Genomic DNA, 25,420 nt, shown 5'->3' with positions numbered 1-25,420 from the left:
ATCAACGATTGGTTCCTGGTAACTAATTACTTACGGTCAACATCAAATACGTGATGATCCCCTCCCCAGTGATCAAACCATCCTGTCCAATACTCCATCACCATCACCGGCTTGTTACCCTGCAAAAGAACCGCCATGATATTTATTGAGATGAACATATTCCCTCTTCTAAGCACAAATCTTCTCCTGCTTCATGTTCTGGGACAGGAAGTAGCTGTCTGATACGGATCGTCGTCAGCCATATTAAATCTCACAGAGCCAATTTCCCTGTCACCTGAGAGAGACTCCTCCTCCTCCCTCTCTGAACTCTGCCTGGCAGCCAGTCACAGCGTTAGAATTATGCCCCTTCTATCGCTCTCACTGTGCAGAGACATACTAGATTGAACCTCTGATATGGTATCAGTGACCGAATGTTTATTTGTCCATCATGTGTCAGACGGACCAGAACCTTCACCCTTATTTACAGCCTATAAGGTTACAACATAGCATCATAGGAAGTATAGTTCAATATTATTAGACAGATAGCTCCGCCTACTTAGGTTTTAATAGAAATCCAAATATCTGCACCAAGGGAAATAACAATGAAAACTAAAGTAAGGCTCTGTTCACACTGGTACCATGGCTTGTGTTTTTACAGGTGCCATGATTGATGGGACGCATCGATCTTGTAATGGATCCACCAATTTATCATTTTTTAAAGGACGTCCGCAAGAGATTTCGACAGTGAAGGGTCAAATATGTTTCCCCCCCCCAGCAGGGTAATATAGTTTATAGATAGGGAGTGGTTTAAATCTACCATCATGTATACAGGGTCACTGGCTCTTTCAGAATCCATCCACATAGCATTAGATGTCACTGATCGCTGTGTGATCGGATTTATGTATAAATGATGATCGTTTTATACTAGAATAATACATACGTTGTTATACAATCACTGAGTAATCGGCAGTGCTGTTAACCCTGGCTTGCTGTTGTCAGATCTCACACCTGTAAACGCTCTGTAGTCCGGGCCATTGTACGGATACGGCTTCACTGCAACGTTTGTGGAATATTTGTATATTTTCCATAGACTATTTGCGGTCATTGATAGGGGTGAGGCCTCGGTTCTGTAGGCAAACAGCATTTCAGACAAACCATCCCTGGGTAAAACGTATGCCTTACCTGAATGGATTCTAGATACGTGAAGAGGATTGGCTCAATCTTCTGGAAATTAATGGTGGCCAGGACTGTGCAAGAGAAAAGCAACGTAAATCCCGGGATTAAGGGTCAACAAAGGTTAACGCATCGACACCGGTCATCTCCAAAACTACAACTCCCATCATCCCTAATCTGCTATTACCTCCGGTTACAAAGTCTAATATGTTTTTGTTTTTTTTTATAGGCTTTACGGCTAGGGCTCCATGGCGACTTTTGGATGAGAAAATAAAAAAATAATCCCCAAAAACATAAGAATCACAAATTACCTCGACCATTGCGTGACTTCAATGTTTGACAACCACATGAATTCCGACTGAGACGCTCGTCAACCATAGATCAACATAAGAGTCTCTTCAATGGTCGCAGTTTCTCGTGATTTTTAGTGTGACCAAATATCGCCAAAATATTAAATGTGTCTTAAATAACATCTGGTCGGTGATGACTGCGGTGGTCCTACCTCCTTCCATACTGCCAGAGCTGATCCCATCTTTGTTATCGGAGGTCAATAACATTTCCACCATCCCGCGACGTAGCAGAGCCTGGAGCGACAGAGCAGTAATGTTGTTATAAAAGGGAACTGGTCGCCACCAATTTCTGTTTTATTAGTGCCCCAATAATTACTATATGGAAATAGTGCCGCTATTCTGAATACATTAACACAGGGCAGGAATTATAGGACTGGTCTATGCAAAAACAGAAAGGGTTAATCCGCCACTCCCCCCATCCCTGGGGTCCATATCCACATAAGGAATGATGAGTAAGTCACAGACGCTCCACACCGATCACCCATAATCATCACCTCACATACAGCAGCTGGACAGGAACATGAGGAGCACTTACAGTCTTTATGAACTCCATGTAGTTGGCATCCTTGGCATAAGAACCGTACTCATTCTCTACTTGCACTGCGATTATAGCGCCTCCTCTGGAATACTGCAGCGATAACAGACATGTTTTAAATTCCAAAGCTCAAGAAAACATTCAGTGTCTCAGTAAGGGCTTATTCACACGAACGGGTTATACGTCCGCGGGTGATTTTCACGCGCTTCGCACGGACCTATGTTAGTGAATGGGGCCGTTCAGACTGTCAGTGATTTTCACGCAGCGTATGTCCGCTGCGTAAAACTCACGACTTGTCCTATACTTGCCCGTGTTTCGCGCAGCACGCACCCATTGAGGTCAATGGGTGCGTGCAAATCTCGCTCGGCACACGGAAGCACTTCCGGGTGCCGCGCATGATTCGCGCAACAGTAGTAAAAAGAATGAATGAAAACAGAAAAGCACCTTCTGCTTTTAAGTTTGTAAACATAAAAAGAGTGTCATAATGATGCCGGCTGCGCGAAAATCACACAGCCGCGCACCATATACAGATGGCACACAGAGCTTTTGCGCGCGCAAAATGCGTTTTTTGCCCGCGCAAAACTGACACGTTTGTGTAAATAAGGCCTTAGGATAATGTTCACACGCGGAAGATTTGTTGCTGAAAAATCCATTCCATACTTGCAAACGGATCATTCAAAAAAGGTAAAAGGCAGGAATCCGCCGCCATCATGTAGAGGAATATAAAATAGACATTCACTTGAACGCAAAACGCGTTTGGAGGCCGATCCGACCTCTTCATCAGATACACCGGTCTATTTTATCATCCTATACACGATGGTGGTAGCGCCCGATGTATTCCTGCATTTTATCTTCTACTCAATGACTCGTTGGCGGCCCTGAATCCGGACGCCTGGACTCTGCTGCTCTTCTCTGCTTGGAATATTCGGCCACATGTAAATATGATTATTTCTGCAGCAGGTGCCTGGATTTCTACAAGCCCCATTCAGATGACAATTGCGAAAACACCTGCATCAAATCTGCCGCGTGTCAATTTACCCCGACAACCCCCAACCTACAAAGAGCGGATTCTATAGCTGGTGTCCCACTAAAGTTGGGTCATAGATGTAAATATTCACCCGCTCCCCCTGATCTGACAAGTGTTGACCATCAACAGGTTCCCTCATGGAAAATGCTACAACTGTTTACCACTAATGACGATGGGATGAAGAACGTTAAAAAACAGGGACAATGGGTGTTCTGGAAAAATGGAGCAGATTGGCATCAGTCAGACCCGGTCGTTTAGTACAATACACCACAGACAACAGTTGCCTCGTTCACATCTGCATCATTGTTCTGCTCTGTCAGAAGGTTCAGTTGCACAACGGACACCATCGGTGCCCGATGGTACCCATGGACTTTAATGGTTTCCTTCATGCAAGCATACTGCGCTATTGTTTTCGGTATTTTTGGACGGATCTGTCATGTGAATGAGACCTTAAAGCCTATCACATCTTCTTTAGGTCTATGGCCACTTTTACCATAGAATCAGCGCTTTGTTTTTCTGATGCTCCAAATCCCCGGCATAGATTTAAAATAACATTCTGGTTGCCGGCAGCCACCACTAGGGGGAGCCCAACAACATTCTACTGACTTCTATTTACTGCGTGGAGGCTTCATAAAGCAATGAATGTGCTCTCAGCCATTGACCTCACCTGATGTCTGACCACTTTGGGGAGGAGTTGATCAAAGTAAGACCCGGTAGCCTCAGCGAAGCCTTTGTAGGTTGTTCGCAGCTGCATATCCTTGTCCCGTAGTAGCCAGCTGTGAGATAGAGACAGTGTGACAGAGCTGTGAGACATAAGGCCTGGGTCTATGTGTGACAGAGGAGACACCGTGCAGGTCTGATGTATCTGCCTGGAGTCCAAACGATCAGGTTTGTGCTGCTGCTCACAGAGAACGTCTAGACCAAATCAAATTATAGTAAACCCTCAGCTGTAACTATTAGGTCTGTGCATGTAAACAAGAATGTTTCCAATCACTGACAGCAAGCAACGATCCTAAAAATGGTGAGGAATTGAAACAAAAGTATATTAGAAAGTTGCAGGACTTGTCGCTGTGTTGCACGGATGCGTTTTGCTGCAACTTTGTCTGGACTTTCACCCGCCTCACTTGAATACACGGGATTGGACAGTCATGCGACTTTTACAATTCCCTTGTACTGGAGCGTGACTGAGGCAGGGAAAACGTATGTAGTGGTCACATCGGAACGTTTGAGCTCAACTTTACCCTCCTGTTGCACCGCAATATCTGGCGCGGTCAGTGCCGCGGTGATAAACAGACTTATGAGACAATAAAACAAGGTAATAGAACGCACACAACCACCCCGGGAGGGAGGAATCCTCTGGGGGGCAGTCACGTGGCTGTCGGCATAGACCTCACTGCTGATAAGAGGTAAGAGGCAATTTTGCAGTCTCTGTGCATGAACTCACCTTGGCAGCCCCCCGAGATCCCATTCTGAACAGATATAGGGTCCCGGACGGAAAATCACCCATAATCCCACTTCAGCGGCTATGTCCAAATACGTCCTGCAGGAGGCAGAGGAAATTGGTTTATTGATTGATCTTTAGGAGGAAACAAATATGAAATCTTTCCTGGAAAAAAAACACCCCCCACACAACGGAGAGCGCTGAGGAAGAGACAGAGCAGGAAACAGACTCAAGTCGCTGCAACCTGAAATAACCCTGATGTATTTATTATAGGACCAGAACGTGTATAGAGTAGAAGAAAAATCAGAATTTCCGGCCGGTTTGGATTGAGCGTGTTACATGAAGCAGGCAGCGGGGGTGTAAGGCTGTATTCAGACATTGCGGTTTTAGGGGCGGTAAAAAAAACAAAAACGCATCCGAAAAGTGCTTGCGCTTTTACCACAATTTGATGCAGTTACTTTACCACAACCGCATCGAAAAATGCAGCAAATAGCTGTAAATACGCATGCAGATTTTGGATGCGGTTTTTCAATGCGGATTTGACCGCACCTCAACGTGTGAATACACCCGTAGGCCATATTCAGACGCTGCGGTTAAGTTGCAGTCATAACCCTATAAAAAGTCTGCATCAAAAAAACGCATGTGGTTTTATTGCGATTTGGTGCGGTTTTCTATGCAGTTACGGTAGAAACGAGCAGTAAATAGTTGTAAATATGCATGCGTTTTTTTGTGATGCAGGTTTTTATGTTTATAGGGTTAGAACTGCACCTCTACCACATTGTCTGGATACCGCTTTATGGTCAATTCACAAATTGCCTTATTTTGCTGCGGTTGTCGTGAAAACGTGCGGTCCACACTATGTGAATATACGCGGAAAAGTAACCATGAGGTCCTTGTAGTGTAACGCCCCCAGCATGAGATGGCTGATAGCAGGGAGCAATAGATGGTATTCACCTGCCCCGGTCAGCCTGAAATGCCAGATAACAGGGAACAATAGACAGTATTCACCTGACTTATACAGTCAGTGTCTGCCCAGGCTGAAATGGCTGATAACAGGGAGCAATAGTAACTACAGATGAGACATGGTTTTATCAGTAATGTACATTTTAGACGGCTGCGCCAAAGATGAAATGTACAGAAAATATGGCATTACCCGAGGTCCAGGTTTCCAGAGAAATCAAACTTGCCCCTTTGCGGCTCGTGTAGATTCCACGGTACATACCTAGGACACATGAAGGGAGAGGTCACAGATCTGCTACATCATCACATGAGATAACTTGCGTGGCTTTCGTGTCTCGGAGCGGCTGTAATGGCGGAGGGGACATCTCCTACTGTCAGGGTGATCGTAGTGGCCCCGACCTGCCGGTGGATGTCCCAGGGGTGGAGGCGATGTTGGCACATTACCAAGTAAAACTTCACATTTGAGCGACAATGATCACTGTTAGAATCTACAAAGTCGTTTTACATCGATTTTTTTTTGTTTCATCGAATCCGGAGCTACTTGACGTTTCCTCCATTCACAACCAAAGCTTCATTCAACAGTCTGCTGGCTTCATACTAAGAGAGCAGTGCATTGTGGGAGAGCTCAGCCGATCACATGACTGACAGCAGGGTGGAGCTAAGCTGCTGACTGTTTCCAAGAGCAACCGGCAGAATTCTAATATCAGCTCTGGATGTGAACGGAGAGAAAAATATAAAAGAACTCAAATAGCGATACAAAACCTGTAATATTTACACTCCTACTCAACGGTTTATGTAGATTTAAAGTAAAACGTTGTTAAAAGCAGAATATAAAAAAAAAAAACACGGAGGGTTCTGGAGTAGATTGGACCTTGATTTGAAGTGGACAGGAAATGTCCAAACCGAGACGGCAAAAGAGACGTTACAACAAGAAAATAAATACTATACAGAATGACGCTGAGAGACTGGGCAGTGACCGGTGACACCTCGCATGCCTGTCATTGGCTGCGTCTGAGCGGTCGGGGTGTACCCACTTATTTACGGACTCGTGGTACGTACGTCGTGAGCGTGTTCAGCCCGCAGGCCTTCATCTTCATCATGCGATCCTTCCAGTATTCTTTGGGGATTCGGAAATAGTGCATAGAACCTCCCAGAATCCTCAGCGGCTCGCCCTCCATTAAGAATTGTCCATTCTCCGCCTGCAGACCTTTCTGTCGGCTCCACATCCTGACAGAGAAGGAATCCGGGAGACGATGCCTGTGGGGGAGGAGAAACCAGTTACAGGTCAGGTCCATGTACGACAGGTAGAAAAATCACAGATATATGACTGGTAGCCCTGTACTAGCCAACACCATCACAGGTCACTGCCTCTCACCTCCTCTCCTGAAATACTCTGTGCTGCTGTGGTTATGTCCAGTCAATCAATAATAAAAGCAGAGGTCCGGACACAATACGCAAGGAGCGCTCTCTCTCACCTTACTGTATCCGGAGACTCTTCACCGGCCTGGGACTTGAGAGAAGGAACAAGGTGCAGATACAGAAGAACTCTGCACTGCTCCTCTCTCTTATCTTGGAGATCAATGTCCAAGGCTGTGAGACCTGCCAGGGTAGACTGTCCATAGTCTTCAGGGTCCTTCCAGCCATGAATAGGTTAACAGAATTTTTTTCAGACACCTACACAGAATCTATACATAGTAAAATTCCTTTAATCCGGCATCTGACAGTCCGGCATTGAAGGATAATCTGGATTACAATTTTTATTTCAATGGGAGGAGACAAGTCACTGCCACAAACTTCTGCCAGCGTCTCATTTCCTGGCAGGACAAAAGATTGGGTATGGGTAAAGCCAAAATGCCCACCGCTTATTTCCCCTGATATCTGGGGGTCAGTCGGGAGCCCCCCATACACATTAGATTGTCTGCATGTCCTATCAGTATTAAATCGGATGTCTTGAGAGACTTACAGGTATAATAACGGACATCATTTTGTGCGACTGATAATTCAGAATTGAACGGGTCACATTCATGCCGGATTAAAAGGACCGTCATTCCGCCAGTTCCATAGTCATTGAACGGAGCGACGGGCACATGCTTACTGCAGGGAGGAGAAAGGGGGTTTGGGACCCCCATTTTTGCAATTAGAGGGGCCCCAGCCATCAGACAATCCTGTGGAGAGGTGATAATTGTTGATTCTGGTACAATCCATAATATTCAAGATGATAAATTGTTGAACCAGACACGAGGGAAGGATCAGGGACTCCAGCGTAGCCGCGCGGTTTGTTAGGTTCTGAAGTAATCAAAAATCCACCTCCTGTCCCACCAGGAGCCGGGGGCGCAGCTAAAGGCTCATGGACCCTGGTGCAAAAGTTCAGCTTGCCTACGAGCGTGTTCGGTCCGTATGTCGGCCGTATTTACCGGGCCGAACACACTGCAGGGATCCGGGCTCCTAGCATCATAGTTATGTACGATGCTAGGAGTCCCTGCCTCGCTGCCGGACAACAGTCCCGTACAGTAATCATGTTTTCAGTACAGGACAGTTTTCCCGCGGAGAGGCAGTGACACCTAGCATCGTACATAACTATGATGGTAGGAGCCCGACTCCCCGCACTGTGTTCGGCCCGGTAAATACGGCCGACATACGGAACGTATATCACAGACCGAACACGCTCGTGTGTGTGGGAGGCCTTAGAGACAAGCAGTGCCAGCAAGCAGAATACTAGCGGTGGTACTGCTGCCGCCGCTACTACTACTCTCAGTATTCAGCTTGTGGATTTCTGTACAGTTCCTTAGACACCGGCATAGCGTCCCCTGCACATAACCCGCATTTCTCAGGAGAATACCGCTCAGGAGCCCAGGGCCGAGGCTTTATGCTACAGGTAAAGATAGTCACCTGCTCCTGAGCCCTCCTCGGTTGTAACTCTGGAGCTCTGACGTTGTGCTGCGGGTCAGGGCGTCGAGGAGGTGGTCAGGGCTTCCTGTAGCCGGACCCTCCACAGTGGGCAGGTCAAGTGATTACCGGCGGGGTGGACAGAACACGTCACTGACTTCACAGGTCTCCCATATTCACACAGAATGTCTATTCAAGGCCACCAGCCGCGGCTCTACCACTGACTTTCAGCCGGGTGACGCAGAACTAAAACGCCCAATCAGCAATAGAGCGGTGAGGGGGAACTATGGGCCCAGTCGCAAATGCAACGACTATAGCTATACCACTTTCAGAGGCTCAGGGTGCAGCTTTGCCCATCCCTCATGCTTTACACTGCAGCTCTGCTTTTTCAGATTGGCACAGCTCACTGCATGGAGTGCAGATCCCCAGAATAATTATAAACTATAAGCAACTAAAACTATCTGTGGGGAAAAAGAAGGCTATGAGAAAACTGCTGCAGAGACGGCGGAGGAGACTGTAATGAGTAGATCCTATATAATCCCAGTATATACTATATACTGCATGTCCTTGTCGGTGTCCAGCCTCATCGGATACACTCAGGCGGAGCTCCGGGCACAGAGAAGTATTTTGCATGACAGGCGTAGAGCAGCTTCTAAATAAACTAATTAGAATATCTTTAACGATCATCACGTTTCAGCTGCAGAACAGTAAACGAGCCCTCACGGGGTCATAACAGGCAGCCCGGGGGGGTCATTAACCAGCGCTGCCCGCCGAGGACTGACGAGAGCAGGACCTCATCTGTCCTGTGTGGGCGAGTAGTCTGCAACCTGTAGCAAAACTACAACTCCCAGCATGCTCTGACAGCTAAAGGCTACAGACCACTGATGAAGGCAACCTGACCTGATACAGAAGCCGGACAGCGTATATACACTATACTGTATACAGGTAGAAACCATCAGCCACCCACCAGCAGAGACTGGGTGCAATGAATACTGATGGCTACGTATGTACATTTCCCGTAGGTCACGGTGCGCCCATCAGTTACAGCTTCACATCAAAGGGGTTTTGTGGTTTGAACGATCCCTCTTTGTTAGAAGAAGGGCCCCCGGCAATAAGATGATCACGTGGTGTCTGGCTGTTGGGACCCCCAGTGATCAGCGGTGATCTGTGTGGAATAATGGCAACAAGTGTTTCATTTCCCTGCAGCGCCACCACAGGGGAAGTGAAGTATTACACAGTGCACGTGTGCTGGGTCCTCCAGAGTGTTCTAGAAGCAAAAGCCAATAACAGCTACAAGAAGGGGAGTCCTGAACAGGGGACCCTCCTCTATTAACTCAGAATAGGAGACTTAAAGGGGTTGTCTGGTTTGCAAAACCCGTGTTCAAGTAAAAACGCCTCCAAGATTCAGGTCAATTCTACAAATGAAAATAAAGAAGACCTCTTGTCACCGTGTCATAACGGATGATCAGATAATGAGGCTCAGCCCCGGTGCGGACAGACGTTAACCACTCCGCGTGCGGCCAACGCATTGACATTTCCAAACAGGAGTACGATGTGCCTCTTATATATGCGCTGGAGCAATGAAAATACTCGTGATGCTCTGCCAATAAGTCCAGGATCGCCTAGACCGGATACCATTGTAACGAACGCAGCTGTGAGAAGCGTGGGGCCCCATGCACACGTCCGTGTCTCTCATCCGTAATTACGGACCCATTCATTTTTATGGGCTACGGACATCTTTCCGTATTTTTACATATGGGTGTCAGTGTCGTAGAAATTATAGAACGTGTCCTTTTTTTTGTCCGTAATTATGTCACGGACTCTTCATAGAAGTCTATGGTCGTTTCCGTAATTACGGACGGCTACATGTGCACCCGTAGCCGTCCATAATTACGGAAGCGACGCCAGGTTTTCAGATGTTGCACATCAGTGTTATTCTGCTTTTTGTGGAACTGTAAATACGGATACATTATGGATGCAATACGGGCCATATTTACAGACACCGTTCCGTAAATGCGGATGATTATAAAGGACTACGGATCCGTGGATGGATGAAATCTACGGTTGTGTTCATGGGGTCTTAGGTCTGTAGCCTCAGGATATAAATAATAATGCTTTCATTTACTGCCAGCAAGCAGAGATCTTGCAAATGGTGAGGAATTTAAATATTTATATGGTACTTTTTGGGATTATTTTGGAAAGGAGGGGACAATGGGAGGGGGGGGGGGGAGATTTGCGTACACAGCGGCCGAGTGTAAAAACCATTATTAACGAGGCGAGTTTTCCATTTACAGGATATCACACAACATAAACACGTATTACACATCCCTCCCGGGAGCCCCGCTCATCACACATGCGACAAAGATGAGAATCAATTAACCCCTTATATTCACGGTCTTCTGTGTTCACGAATAGAATGCGAGGACCACAGAGCTGCTGGAACTGCTATGACACACAGATGGAGCAGGGAGTGCTCTTTCCCTGCGGTCTCAGACATAATACGGATTTATAGGACATTCAGATTCTGGATGAAACCCCCCCATGGCCCAGTAATGGTTGATGTTGGTGGTCGGCATCTGCGAAGTGTTCAACCCTGGAGCCTCGTGGTAGTGATAAGAGTGTAAGCCCGGAATTAGATGCCAGGAGACCGACAGCGACAAGTTCTGGGGATCCACAAGCAGGGCCCCGAAGAGCCCCATTAGGGCCCCTGTGACTCTCTAGCTGGGGAACACCATTGACTACCCCGCTACAGCTCTGTTATGGTGTCTTCAGACATCCCTGTTGAGTTGCAGTTAAAGCTGCATAAAAAAAAAATGCATCCGAAAACCGCATTCGTTTTTACTGCAATTTGATGCGTTTTTCAAGGTGGCTGCAGGTCATACTGCAATTTTATGCAGCTCTTAAATGGTTGTTCGGTTGCATGTGAACTGTGTCCCCTCATCCTTAGGGTATGTTCACACAGGGCGGATATGCTGTGTAAAAGCACACAGCATACCCGCCCTGTGCGCCGTAGGGAATACTGGCCAAAAAAACGCACCAATTTGTGGTGCTGTTTTTCGGCCAGAATGTCCGCTGCGGAAAACTGCAAAGACAAACAGAACGAAAAAAAAAAGGAGACGCGTCCGGACGCCCTTGGATGACGTTTGCAGTGATTGGCTGCAGTGGTCACATGGGATGAAACGTCATCCCAGGAGGCCGGCCTGGACGAATAAACACCGACTTCTGGGTAAGTATAAGATTTTGTTTTACTTTTGAGTTGTGATTTTCTTGCGGCAGAATCGCAGCGATTGACGCAAAAAAACCTGCAGCATCTGCTATTTGTTGCGGGTTTTACCTCCCCATTGAATTCAATGGGGAAATCCTGCAACCAATAAGCAGCGTTTACGCGAACACAATTGACATGCTGCGGATTTTTAAAAAAACGCACATCAATTTTTGAGCGTTTTTTCCCCCTGCTCATCATTTACGGTAGACTTGTTAAAATCTCATCCACTTTGCTGCTACTGTACTATGCTGCCCATTTTCCCACATTGAAAGCCATTTCGGAAAATCCGCAGTATTTACACTACGTGTGAACGGACGTCCTAATGTATTGCCCCCCCCCCCCATTCCCCATTGGGGTGAGAGACAGATTGGCACGTAGCCTTCGGATATTGACGGCAGGCTGGATCGGAGTATCTGAAGGTTATGGCCTCCTTAAAGGGTAACTAAATGTTTGACAAACTTCTGACATGTCATAGTGAGATATAATAGTGACATGTCAGAAGTTTGGATTGGTGTGGGTCCGAGCACTGAGAACCCCACCAATCGCTAGAACGAAGCAGCTGAAGGTTTCGCGTGACCGTTCAGCCTCTTCGTGTCTGTTCGGCTTTTTCCGGAATGCCAATGTATCGGAGGACGGGCTCATAGACTTTGTATTGAGCCCGTACACCGATACATTTATTTCCGTAAAAAGCCCAACAGACACGAAGCAGATGAGCGCTCACACAAGAACTTCAGCTGCTTCGTTCTAGAGATTGGTGGGGGTCTCTGTGCTCGGACCCACACCAATCCAAACTTCTGACATGTCACTATTATATCTCACTATGACATGTCAGAAGTTTGTCAAACGTTTAGCCACCCTTTAAGAGGTTTGTACATCTCTCATTCTCATTGGCTCAGACCAGGAGACTTTGTACAGAGATGATGTCTGATATTTGTGCGGAGTTACTACTTTGTGAAGGGTCATCTCTTTATATTGATCTCATGTCGCCGAAAACTGGAGCACAGGGTTATATCTAGTTACTCCATGGTTTAGATCTATTACACCGCTTTACTTATCTTGTAAGATCTTTTCTTCTCCATTCACATCCAAAGCGACTTATAAAAGCAGAGCGCTTATAGTCGGAGTCGAGCTGTAAGATCTCGTGTCACGTTTGGAGACAGGTTTCAGGGCAAGCAGGGTCGGCCCTGTTCTGTTCTTTGCCTCGTAATTGCACATTTCTGGAGTTGAGGTTCGGGTGACTCATACCCAGTGTGGGTGACGGCGATCACAGTATACGGGGAGGTTTATATATAACTGCAGCTCATTCATTACTCCGTCATTATTAAGTTTCCGAGAGAGGCTGCACAATTGGTTTGAGCGCTGGATCTGTGGTTATAATGAGCGCCGGCGGGAGCCTCGTGGGGACGTTTCCCTAAAGATGAGAAGGAGCAGGAGACAAAGGGACGCTGTTGTTCTGTGATGTCTCTTCACTAACCCGACGGATGGGTCATCATAGTTACAAACAAGCCTGCAGCCGGCGATCACCATATAATCTATTATCTAGCATTTCAATGTATCTATTCATGAACCAGGTGGCTCAGGATGAACAGAGATACAGCCGGTGAAGTACCGCAATGTGTGGGATTGTATGTGAATGTAACTAAATAAAAACAGGATCTCAAATGAAACGTGAATATGATCGGTCAGCAATGCGGCATCTGCGGCTGCAACGTATGAGGATGTAGAGAGACTGTATAGTGTGAACACAGCCTTATATCAGGAACCACTGCAGCAGGGGAGGTAACGGTGCCTGTGCCTTTAAAGCTGCGTTCTCTGATGTGAGTGAAGCAATCACAAGGTAAAAACGAATTCCCGGGGATGTAATTATAGAGGTAGCAGGAGGTCTGAACGTCTCCGGTGGAAGGATCAGTCTGTGTGTCCCCCAGGGAGGTGCGAGCTCTGCAGGGACGGATGACGGATGTAGCAGAGCTCGCACCGTGTGCAGCTTTCTGGAGAAACCACTAATAAAATAAGGTGCCTGGAGGGGGAGGCGGCAGCGGCAAAACTAATGACACCCCCAGTCTGACAGAGACCAATTCAATATGAAATATGCCCCCCAGAGGCAAAGAACAATGAAATGATTTAAAGTAATATTGCGGCCATGGATATTTATGGGATATCCATAGGATAGAATTAGAACCAGTGCCGGTCTCCATTATATGGGGGATCAATGTAATAGACATATAGAGGTGATCAATGGAGGAGACTCTGGGGATAATAGGGGTCCTCTTAATGAAGATATCCCCTGCTTTAACCACGCCCCCCAGTGGTAACCGCTGATCTCAGGGGGTACCTTGAGGCGCCCTTCTCCGGAGATGAAGGACAACCCCTTTATGTGGATTTCATGTATTGATTTCTCACTCAATGTCTTGGAATTATCTTGGTCTCCTACACAATGGAAGCCATGACAGCGATGGTCATCCAGCTTTCTATAGACCATGAAAGGCACATAAGTCAACAGTTACATTCCTTCCCCTGATTTATCTCCCTCTGTGTCATGTTTCACTGTAGTGCTGCCATTCTATTCATGAACCAGGAAGATCAGGATGAACAGTCTCACAGGTCTCTCCCAGAATGCGGCAGAAAATCTGTATGAAAGTCGTAAGATTTATTATTATTCTGAGTGTCTGATGGATTTTTCTATCAGTATAATCTTTGGGGGGGGGGGGGTATAAATTCTCTGTGGGTCACCACCTCTGGCAGCTATGATCTATGACTCGGGCTTAGCCGCATTGTCTATTGAAGTCGGAGGTAGTCTGAAATTCCACCTCCTGTCTAATCCGAGGCTCAGGCTGCTGCTCTATTCCTCCCCCATGCTTTACACTGCAGCTCCGCCCAAATAGGATAAATCTAAGATGAGGTACTCAAGCTTAGGTGCACTGCCTATTAGAATCTGATGTAGCCTGCCTGAAATCCACCTTCTATCTCATCAAGCTCCGCCTGCTCTATCCCTCCCCCATGCTTTACACTGCAGCTCTGCTGGTTTACATTGCATGCTCTCTATAAGCACCAGCTCAGTAGGACGTCAGTACACGGAGAGCTGATTACATTATAGTAAGGACAGAATGACTATAAACTAGGGGAGGGGCCTCCATTGCGGGAGGGGCCTGGAGATCCGTGATAAGGAAATAGTTAATAATCAGACCATATGTAGCATTCAGGTAGAATTATAACAGTACAGGAGGTCAAATTCTGCGGAAATCACCCCCAAAAAGTAAAAAATTTACTGTGTGTGCGGAGACGTCTCCTGACAATAATAATGGGGGAGGGGGGATTATTACTCCTAATATAGGCACGGATAGAAATGATGGGGGCACATTCCCTTTAATGTATGGTATTATCCTGCCTCCCCTGCTTCGGGGACGCTCTATAAAGGGTTGTAAAACAAAACCCCATAGACAACAACCGTTTCTATTAAACACCCCTCTCCGATTCTGCTCCTTGCACCCATAGCGGGACTTGCAAGAATGGGGCATCGCTGGAGATATCGGAGACGTCTCATCGTGGATTTCTCCATAACTGCCCTCCCCCGCCCTGTGTGATGGGCAGAGGGTGTATAGCAGATAACTGCGCTGCGTCTCTATAGACGCTATCGGGCTGCGATTTTTTTGTCCCCTAATGGAGACAAATATCAGACAAAAAAATAATAAAACAAACAAATCCAGTAAAACATGAGCCAGATGCAAATTCAGCCTCGGACATTTGCATGCCATTAAATGACACTTCAGTGTTTACAGCGTCCTGAGCGGCCCCGGAGCCTGCGCTTCAATATCACAGGGAGGGGTACAGGACGTGCTGCCCCCACCCCATACACAGAGCCAACAGCGGAAGACGTGCGACTATCTGTGCTGGACTGTAAATCCCCTCAAATCCGACATCCACCATGACGGGCGAGGGAGATTGGATGTGTTCTCCTAAGCAACCACATATCTTAAATACTTTGGGTTTTAATTCCTTTCCAAGATCTCTGCTTGCGGTCAGTGAATAGGAACATTCTTGTTTACAGTCAGAGACTAATAACTCGTCCTGACCTAGTCTTGCTCATCGTTGAAAAGCTTGTTATAAGAGTATCCTCTGTGAGCTAAACAGTCTAGACTCCAAGTTTGAACATGATACATTGTAACAAACACTCAGCTGTGAGAACTAGAATGCCGGGATACATTATAGGGATTGTCCAGTCTAGGAAAAACACATTGTCATACCCCCTATTCGTGAATTCTGAGATAATAGTGGGGGGGGGCCTCCGTTCAGGACCCTCATCTTTTGGGCAGAGTGGAGAGAAGTTACATAGTGCGTCCCTGGAGGACATGTCCTGTATTCAACAGACAACACATTGATATGAATAGACACTGTGTAATGCTTCATTTCTCCTGTGGTGGCGCTGCAGGGAAACTGAACACAATGCCCATGGATTACAGCTGATCAAGGGACCTTCTAACAAGTAGCAATTGTTCAAAGCAGAGACCTCCTTTAAGCTGGACATACATGGATTAATTTGCCACGTATCCATCCAGCATTCCCATATATTCTGGGTATTTATAACAGCCGGGCCCCTGGTTGTGTAAGGAGCAGACAACAAAATGTTTACAATGATGGTCAGAAATTTTTTGCCCATGCAAAACTCTGCAGCTGCATTCTTTATGTGATGTCACATCCAGCGGACACTAGGTCACACGACTGCCGAGTGTGATGTCACACGACTGCCCAGTGTGATGTCACATCCAGCGGACACTAGGTCACACGACTGCCGAGTGTGATGTCACATCCAGCAGACACTAGATCACACTACTGCCCAGTGTGATGTCACATCCAGCGGACACTAGGTCACACGACTGCCGAGTGTGATGTCACACGACTGCCCAGTGTGATGTCACATCCAGCGGACACTAGGTCCCACGACTGCCCAGTGTGATGTCACATCCAGCGGACACTAGGTCACACGACTGCCGAGTGTGATGTCACACCCAGCAGACACTAGGTCATACTACTGCCCAGTGTGATGTCACATCCAGCGGACACTAGGTCACACTACTGCCCAGTGTGATGTCACATCCAGCGGACACTAGGTCACACGACTGCCCAGTGTGATGTCACATCCAGCGGACACTAGGTCACACGACTGCCGAGTGTGAGGTCACATCCAGCGGACACTAAGTCACACGACTGCCGAGTGTGAGGTCACATCCAGCGGACACTAAGTCACACGACTGCCGAGTGTGAGGTCACATCCAGCGGACACTAAGTCACACGACTGCCCAGTGTGAGGTCACATCCAGCGGACACTAAGTCACACGACTGCCCAGTGTGAGGTCACATCCAGCGGACACTAGGTCACACGACTGCCGAGTGTGAGGTCACATCCAGCAGACACTAGGTCATACGACTGCCGAGTGTGAGGTCACATCCAGCGGACACTAAGTCACATGACTGCCCAGTGTGATGTCACATCCAGCGGACACTAAGTCACACGACTGCCCAGTGTGAGGTCACATCCAGCGGACACTAAGTCACACGACTGCCCAGTGTGAGGTCACATCCAGCGGACACTAGGTCACACGACTGCCGAGTGTGAGGTCACATCCAGCAGACACTAAGTCACATGACTGCCCAGTGTGATGTCACATCCAGCGGACACTAGGTCACACGACTGCTAAGTGTGAGGTCACATCCAGCGGACACTAGGTCACATGACTGCTAAGTGTGAGGTCACATTCACACGCAGCCGCAGGGTTTTAACAGCCCCTCGAAGGTAAAAAGTTTGGGAACGACCATTAGGCAGGGATCTCTGCTGCTTTGTAAAGCCCCATGCACGCGTCTGTATCTTTCATCCGTAATTACGGACCCAGTCATTTCTATGAGGTACGGACACCTTCCCGTATTTTCACAGATGGGTGTCCGTGCCGTAGAAATGATAGAACGAGTCTTTTTTTTTTTACCGTAATTACGGCACAGACTCTCCATAGAAGTCTATGGGCGGGAAAGCGTTGCTATACAACGCCAGGGGATTACCCTAGATTCCTCCCTGTTTTTTTTTTAGTGGATCCATAAATACGGATGCAAAACTGACCGTATATACGTAAATTCACTATAAAGGACAACGGATCCGTAATTTACGGATGGATGAAAAATATGGTTGTGTGCACGGGGTGTTAATCATTTGAACAGTCCCTGCAGCTCCTGTGGAGTCCCAGCATCAGGGACTGCTGCAGTACAATGAGCGGAGCGTGCACTTCACACTCGCAGTCATTTCGTTGCACTGCCTCCGCGATGCCGTGACTGAAGGATCCTATTAACACGCAGCCGACACCGGATTCTCCACGCAGCATTAATCTCTCCTGACCGCTTATAACTGAATGACGGGAGCGGCGACGTTACGAACACAAAGCAAACAAAGAGTCGCCAAGGTGCGGCAAACCACGGAGCGTGCAGAACACTACAACCACCACCGGGAATACCTGCAGCCCAGCACAATGATGACTACACACAAAGCCGCTGCTAGACGAGGACCCCGATCACCTGCGGCGGCTTCCACGTGTTTCGAGTTGCACCTCATATCTAGTAAATGTGGCGCTCACTTCTATTGTAGAGCTGCCGGTGCAACGCTCAGCATTCCCACATGTGCAACTGTCACGAAACCACAAACTAGACTGGATGCAATGTAACAAACCCTCAGCTGTAAGGAGTATTGCACGCGACTGGATGGTACATCCGACCAATCAGTGTGCATGTTTCCAGGGCAGCACACCTGCGATTGGCCGACAGATTTTTACAGTCGTTTTTGGTCGCTCCTTCGTTCTTAGGTTGACATTTCGGGGGCTTTGGAACAAATTACCAGTTTTTTATAAAGTTAGGGTCTCAACATACAATATTAATTGGTTTCGGGGAGGACAATTGTATGTTGAGGGACCCCTGTATAGGTTTTCAGCCTCTGTATGTAATATTCCCATTCACTGACAGACAGCAGAGATATTGGATAGGAAGAGAAACACAACAGTGTTAACCCCTTTCAGGCAGCACGTGCCAGATCACCAGGACCTCGTGGTGAAAATTTCATGGGGTCGTCCAGATTTGAAAACTGGAACGGTGGGTCCCCCCTGTAATGCGAATCTTAGGAGCCCCCCATGAATCCGCTGTTTTCAGGGGAGGGGGCTGTCTCATGTAATCACGTCCATGCTCTCCATTGTTTACCAAAAAGAGATTCAAGTACATTTCTGGGGCCACGGGCCCTTTTATCGTAAATCTTGACCGTTCCGGCCCCCATTTTGAGCTGGAGCCCCCCTTTAACGTGCATTTTTTGCAGGTTCTGTGTGACAGCCCCCACTATATCCATGCAGCTTGTATAGAAGGGGCGCCACACACTGCACGGACACCTAGAGATGGGGTTCAGAGATATTTTTTTTTTTTTTGGGCAATCTGGGATTTAAAGTGTTAACAAATGACTGTCCTGGGGGAGGGGGTCATGATGCATGTGAATACAGTACTGCATAATATAATAGCACTGCATACGGGGAGGGTCGATTTTGTTATTATTATTGTCCCCCCAGAGACTTTAGAACGACAACGCCTAGCATTGCCCCATACAGAGGTACTGGTGGTAGTAGCGTTACCTGAGTAGCAGGAAGGCCGCCAGCAGCAGCAGGCACAGAGCTGTCAGCCTCCGGCGCTGCTCCCGCCTCATATCTCCGCTCTCTCTGTCCCTCAGCTCGGCCAGTAGCAGCTGCTGCAACTCCTTTAACCGCCACTTCCTGGTCACCATGGCAACTCCAAGCGGTCCTCTCAACGCCGCTGCTGATTGGATACATTATTCCCGCCCCCCTCAAAGCGATGGCAGTGATTGGTTCTTCTGAAGAGAACGCTGCTTTGATTGGTGGAAATGAGCTTCAGGGACCTGTGCCAAACATTCCGCCTGCGGATATAAATAATGTACCCAGCGTGATGCCCCACACCCTACACTGTACAATACACAACAACATGGCTGACAACAGGACCTGTCCCTCACCCTACACAATACACAACAACATGGCTGACACGAGGACCTGTCCCTCACCCTACACAATACACAACAACATGGCTGACACAAGGACCTGTCCCTCACCCTACACAATACACAACATTATGGCTGACACAAGGACCTGTCTCCCACCCTGCACTGTACAATACACAACAACATGGCTGACACAAGGACCTGTCCCCCACCCTACACTGTACAATACACAACATGGCTGACACCAGGACCTGTCCCTCACCCTGCACTGTACAATACACAACAACATGGCTGACACAAGGTCCTGTCCCTCACCCTGCACTGTACAATACACAACAACATGGCTGACACAAGGACCTGTCCCTCACCCTACACAATACACAACAACATGGCTGACACAAGGACCTGTCCCCCACCCTGCACTGTACAATACACAACAACATGGCTGACACCAGGACCTGTCCCTCACCCTGCACAATACACAACATGGCTGACACCAGGACCTGTCCCTCACCCTGCACTGTACAATACACAACAACATGGCTGACACAAGGACCTGTCCCTCACCCTACACAATACACAACAACATGGCTGACACAAGGACCTGTCCCCCACCCTGCACTGTACAATACACAACAACATGGCTGACACCAGGACCTATCCCTCACCCTGCACTGTACAATACACAACATGGCTGACACCAGGACCTGTCCCTCACACTGCACTGTACTATACACAACAACATGGCTGACACAAGGACCTGTCCCCCACCCTACACAATACACAACAACATGGCTGACACAAGGACCTGTCCCTCACCCTGCACATTACACAACAGCATGGCTGACACAAGGTCCTGTCCCTCACCCTGCACTGTACAATACACAACATGGCTGACACCAGGACCTGTCCCTCACCCTACACTGTACAATACACAACAACATGGCTGACACCAGGACCTGTCCCTCACCCTGCACAATACACAACAACATGGCTGACACAAGGACCTGTCCCTCACCCTGCACAATACACAACAACATGGCTGACACAAGGACCTGTCCCCCACCCTGCACAATACACAAAAACATGGCTGACACAAGGACCTGTCCTTCACCCTGCACAATACACAAAAACATGGCTGACACAAGGACCTGTCCCTCACCCTGCACATTACACAACAACATGGCTGACACAAGGTCCTGTCCCTCACCCTGCACTGTACAATACACAACAACATGGCTGACACAAGGACCTGTCCCTCACCCTACACTGTACAATACACAACAACATGGCTGACACAAGGACCTGTCCCTCACCCTACACTGTACAATACACAAAAACATGGCTGACACCAGGACCTGTCCCTCACCCTGCACAATACACAACATGGCTGACACAAGGTCCTGTCCCTCACCCTGCACTGTACAATACACAACAACATGGCTGACACCAGGACCTGTCCCTCACCCTACACTGTACAATACACAACAACATGGCTGACACCAGGACCTGTCCCTCACCCCCCTGTTTTGCTGAACCTGGCCTAAGACCCCATAAAAGGAGCCAGGGTAAATATTGCCCCCAACAAGAGCACCAGTACGAGTGCCTCCATAAATAAAGAACCTCATTCATATAGCCAGCCAGAGTAACCCCATAATTGTACCAGGAATGTCTGCCACAGTTCCACCATAATATAGCCATTCATAGGGCCTAATAGTGAAATGAGATGTGCCCCAACCACCCAGTGACCGGAAACTAAACCAGCAGCATAAGTAACAATAATAATGTATGATAATAGCGCCATATATGCCACAACGTAGTGCTGGACAGAGTAGAACCGCCAACTTGTTATTTCCCCCAAAAAGGAACTCGGGGGGTTGGAAATTATCAATTGTTCCACGCATTTTCTGTCATAAAAAAATGCTGAAATGCAGCAAAAGTCACATATAAAGTTAAACTTTTGCAGCATTCCTGTCACTTTACCAGAAAGCGGCTTGAGCTAAGTGAAAGGGGCGTGGCCTTCCGTGGTCCGACACATTTACTGTAAAAATACAGCAGAAATTGGCGTAAATTTTAGTGTAAAACTACGCCAGCTACTTTCTACATGCGCCTCTTAATAAATGAATCGCAATTTACTCCAGCGCTCTTTAGATTAAGACGGGCGGTTTACATTTTAACTAATGTTCTTACACATGAGTGGGTCCCCCCCTCAACCTCAGGGCCCCATCAAAGCAGCTACAACTATAGCTACGCCCATGGGCTCTATTAATTACGTTAGCTGTAGTGCCCCCTAAAACTTGTGCCAGGTAGCGTGTTAAAGGGGTTATGTAGGGACTAAAAATTATAAGCAGTGTAGTCCCTGCAGTTTGTGAGTACACTCGCTAATATACAACCGGTCCCCTGTCGCGCTGATTCTGAGATTTTCATAGCGGTGCCGGGAGACCTGAGGTCTAGTTGCACATTCTTCTTTGATGATGATACGATTCTTCATTATGTGACCGATCCAAATGCACTCTATGTAAGCGATGTACTACTAGACCTCCGTTCCCCCGACACCGCTATAAAAATCTCTAAACATCTCAGAATCCGCATGACGGGGGACCGGAATGTATATTAGCGAGTGTATCACATACTGCAGGGACTACTCTGCGAATAATTTTTGGTCCCCACATAACCCCTTTAAAAGGAAAATAAACACTACAGGACCTCATTTATCAAAAGATTCAAATTCTAAACCAGTCCTTGTTGCCCTTTGCAACCAATCAGAGCTCAACTTTCATTTCTTAAACTGCTGTGGAAAAATGAAAGCAGGGCTCTGATTGGTTGCTATGGGCAACAAGAAAGAGTTTTACTACTAGACAGAATGAGGCCTCCATGGGAGTTTTGATGGCTTTCTGGGATCCTTGCCGCCAATCCCCATTTTTGGGTTGACAACTATGATATCTCTATAGACCTACGTGGCGGCCATATGTAGTGTCCCCTCATCGCCCGTGTGTGTGTAGTCTGCGATTAGGGCGTCCTTTCCGCTATGGTCAGCCACGTGTATAGTCACTCAGTGAGGGATGCTGTATATAAAGTGCTTCAGACTACACCATGAGCTCGATATGTCCATATACACGGCACAACTTGTAGTGGGTTTTTCTCCTCATAGTGCATTTACCCAGCTTTCCCAGACCCAGAATGGCATATAAATCTGCATTGTTACCCCGCCAACGCCTGTGTAAGGGTATGTGCACACACACTAATTACGTCCGTAATTGACGGACGTATATCGGCCGCAAGTCCCGGACCGAACTCAGTGCAGGGAGCCGGGCTCCTAGCATCATAATAATAATAATAATAATAATAATCTTTATTTATATAGCGCCAACATATTACGCAGCACTTTACAATTTAGAGGGAACATGAAACAAACAATATCAGACATTACATAGTGACAAAGTTCATTTACAATTCAAACTTGGGGAGTGAGGACCCTGCTCGCAAGAGCTTACAATCTATGAGGACATAAGGGAGACACAAAGTGTAAGGCCTCATTTACACGAGCGTATTATACGCGCGTGCGACGCGCGTGCTTTTCACGCGTGTCGTACGCACCTATAATAGTCTATGGGGCTGTTTAGACGATGCGTGAATTTTGCGCTGCGTGAGTGCGTTGCGTAAAACTCACGACATGTTCTATATTCTTGCGTTTTTCACGCAACACGCACCCATTGACTTCAATGGGTGCGTGAAAACAACGCATGCCACACTGACGGTCCTGCGTTGCATGCGCGAAAATCACGCAAGAGCTGTCAAACTCCTGAATGTAAACAGAAAAGCACCACGTGCTTTTCTGGTTACAAACATCCAAACGGAGTGTCAAATTAGAGATGAGCGCACCGAACTTCACCGGGTTCGGCCGAACTCGTTTTGACCGAAACCGGTAAAAAATGTTCGGGTACGCGACGTCAGGAGACAGTCACTGTCCACGGTGCTGAAAGCGTTAAACTGGTTCAGCACCATGGACAGTGACTTCCGCTCCGAAAATCCATGAACCTGTAAAAAAAAAAAAAAAGTTCTGACTTACCGATAACTCCGGTCCGACCTCCCGGGATGACAGTTCAGTCCAAGTGACAGCTGCAGCCAATCACAGGCCAAGCACAGGCTGCAGCCAATCACAGGCCAAGCACAGGCTGCAGCCAATCACAGGCTGCAGCGGTCTCATGGACTGCGGCGTCATCCTGGGAGGTGGGGCCGGATGACAAGAGTGGGACGCGTCACCAAGGCAACGGCCGGGAGCCCGGACTGGGGGAAGCAGGAAGTTCTTGGTAAGTATGAAAGTCTTTTTTTATTCACAGGTTGGTGTATATTGTGTTCGGCATTCACTGTCGAGGGTGCTGAAAGAGTTACTGCCGATCAGTTAGCTCTTTCAGCACCTTGGACAGTGACGGGCGTAGACTAGCCTCATCTCTATGATGGCGGCTGCGCGAAAATCACGCAGCCGCGCATCATACACGGATGACACACGGAGCTGCCAAGTGCCTTTTGCGCGCGCAAAACGCAGCGTTTTTTGCGCGCGCAAAACGCACACGCTCATGTAAATGAGGCCTAATAGTGTTTACATGATTACAGTACAGGACCGTTGTCCTGCAGCGAGGCAGGAACTCCTAGCGTCGTACATAACTATGATGCTAGGAGCCCGGCTCCCTGCACCGTGTTCGGTCCGGTACTTGCGGCCGAAATACGTCCGTCAATTACGGACGTAATTAGTGTGTGTGCACATACCCTAAGTGTCACAGTAGATCTGACATTAGATTCATGAGCCAGGCTACTACCAGACCGAGAGGAAAAAGCCGCAGCGCATGACACTATAGGACAGAGAAGAGGGTGACTGTAAATAAAGTAAACAGATGATGGTGCCAGGACTATTCTCTGAAGCCGCATGTACCAAGCGTTCAAAGTTTAGGAAAACAAATGTGAGAGGTTTCCAGAGACCACGATTGTCCAGGGAAAACTGTAACAGCGAAGCACAGGAGATAAGATGGTGCCATGCAGACACTTCCAATAGTCTGGAAAACCTGATAATCCGCTGTATCCCTCTGATTGTGATCTTACACATTGTCAATGGGGGAGGGAGAGGATTACAGCAGATATTAGAATGACTATAATGAAGTGTAACACTCAAGGGTCAATGCACACGATGCGTATTACGTGCGGCAAATGCGCAGCGTAATGCAGTACCAGCATAGACAATGAGATTCCAGGAAATCTCATGAACACGCTGCAGTATTTTTCTGCGCGTAAATTAACCTGCGGTGCAGATTTTAAAATCCGCAGCATGTCAATTTATCTTGCGTTTCCGCTTGTGAATTGTATTTGCCTAGTACTGAGGAAAATCGCACCAAAATTACATGAAAATGTAAAAATCCACACTAAAAAACGCATTGAAAAATGCATGATTAGGTGCGTTTTTTACCAGCGAATTTCCTGCGTATTGCTGCGGTTTTGGTGCATATTTTCCACAGCAAAATACCCAACGTGTGCATGTAGACTAAGAGCGCTTTCACACAGCTGTATAGATCGGACCAATGTGATGTCATGTCCGGAAGACACGCGACATAGTCACGTTACCACATCAGTGACTCTACCAGCAGAATAGTGAGTGCAGCTCTGGAGTATAATACAGGATGTAACTCAGGATCAGTACCGGATAAGTAATGTAATGTATGTACACAGTGACTCCACCAGCAGAATAGTGAGTGCAGCTCTGGAGTATAATACAGGATGTAACTCAGGATC

The 25,420-nt window shown here is 47.5% G+C and overlaps 1 protein-coding gene across 4 annotated transcripts in view; it reads right to left on the bottom strand.

Annotated features, from left to right (window-relative positions):
• GLB1L2 (galactosidase beta 1 like 2) overlaps window positions 1–19,632 on the bottom strand; it is a 40,808-nt gene extending 21,176 nt beyond the window's left edge. For 2 of the 4 annotated variants that reach the window (XM_075839257.1, XM_075839256.1), the window contains exons 1-9: window positions 19,263–19,631; window positions 6,525–6,722; window positions 5,659–5,727; window positions 4,509–4,604; window positions 3,732–3,840; window positions 2,038–2,130; window positions 1,655–1,736; window positions 1,162–1,226; window positions 35–119 (exon numbers count right to left, since the gene is read on the bottom strand). In XM_075839257.1, the coding sequence (XP_075695372.1) occupies window positions 35–119; window positions 1,162–1,226; window positions 1,655–1,736; window positions 2,038–2,130; window positions 3,732–3,840; window positions 4,509–4,604; window positions 5,659–5,727; window positions 6,525–6,722; window positions 19,263–19,411 (946 nt within the window). In that variant the 5' untranslated portion in view covers window positions 19,412–19,631. Of the gene's footprint in view, window positions 1–34; window positions 120–1,161; window positions 1,227–1,654; window positions 1,737–2,037; window positions 2,131–3,731; window positions 3,841–4,508; window positions 4,605–5,658; window positions 5,728–6,524; window positions 6,723–19,262 lie in introns of all 4 variants that reach the window. The other 2 variants (XM_075839258.1, XM_075839255.1) reach the window with 2 other exon arrangements.
• Window positions 19,633–25,420: the final 5,788 nt, after the last annotated feature.

Source organism: Rhinoderma darwinii, chromosome 10 (assembly GCF_050947455.1).
Source record: "Rhinoderma darwinii isolate aRhiDar2 chromosome 10, aRhiDar2.hap1, whole genome shotgun sequence".
NCBI classification, from domain to species: Eukaryota; Metazoa; Chordata; class Amphibia; order Anura; family Rhinodermatidae; genus Rhinoderma; species Rhinoderma darwinii.
Note: the sequence above shows the minus strand (reverse complement) of the source record. Positions and strands in the feature narration are given on the sequence as shown.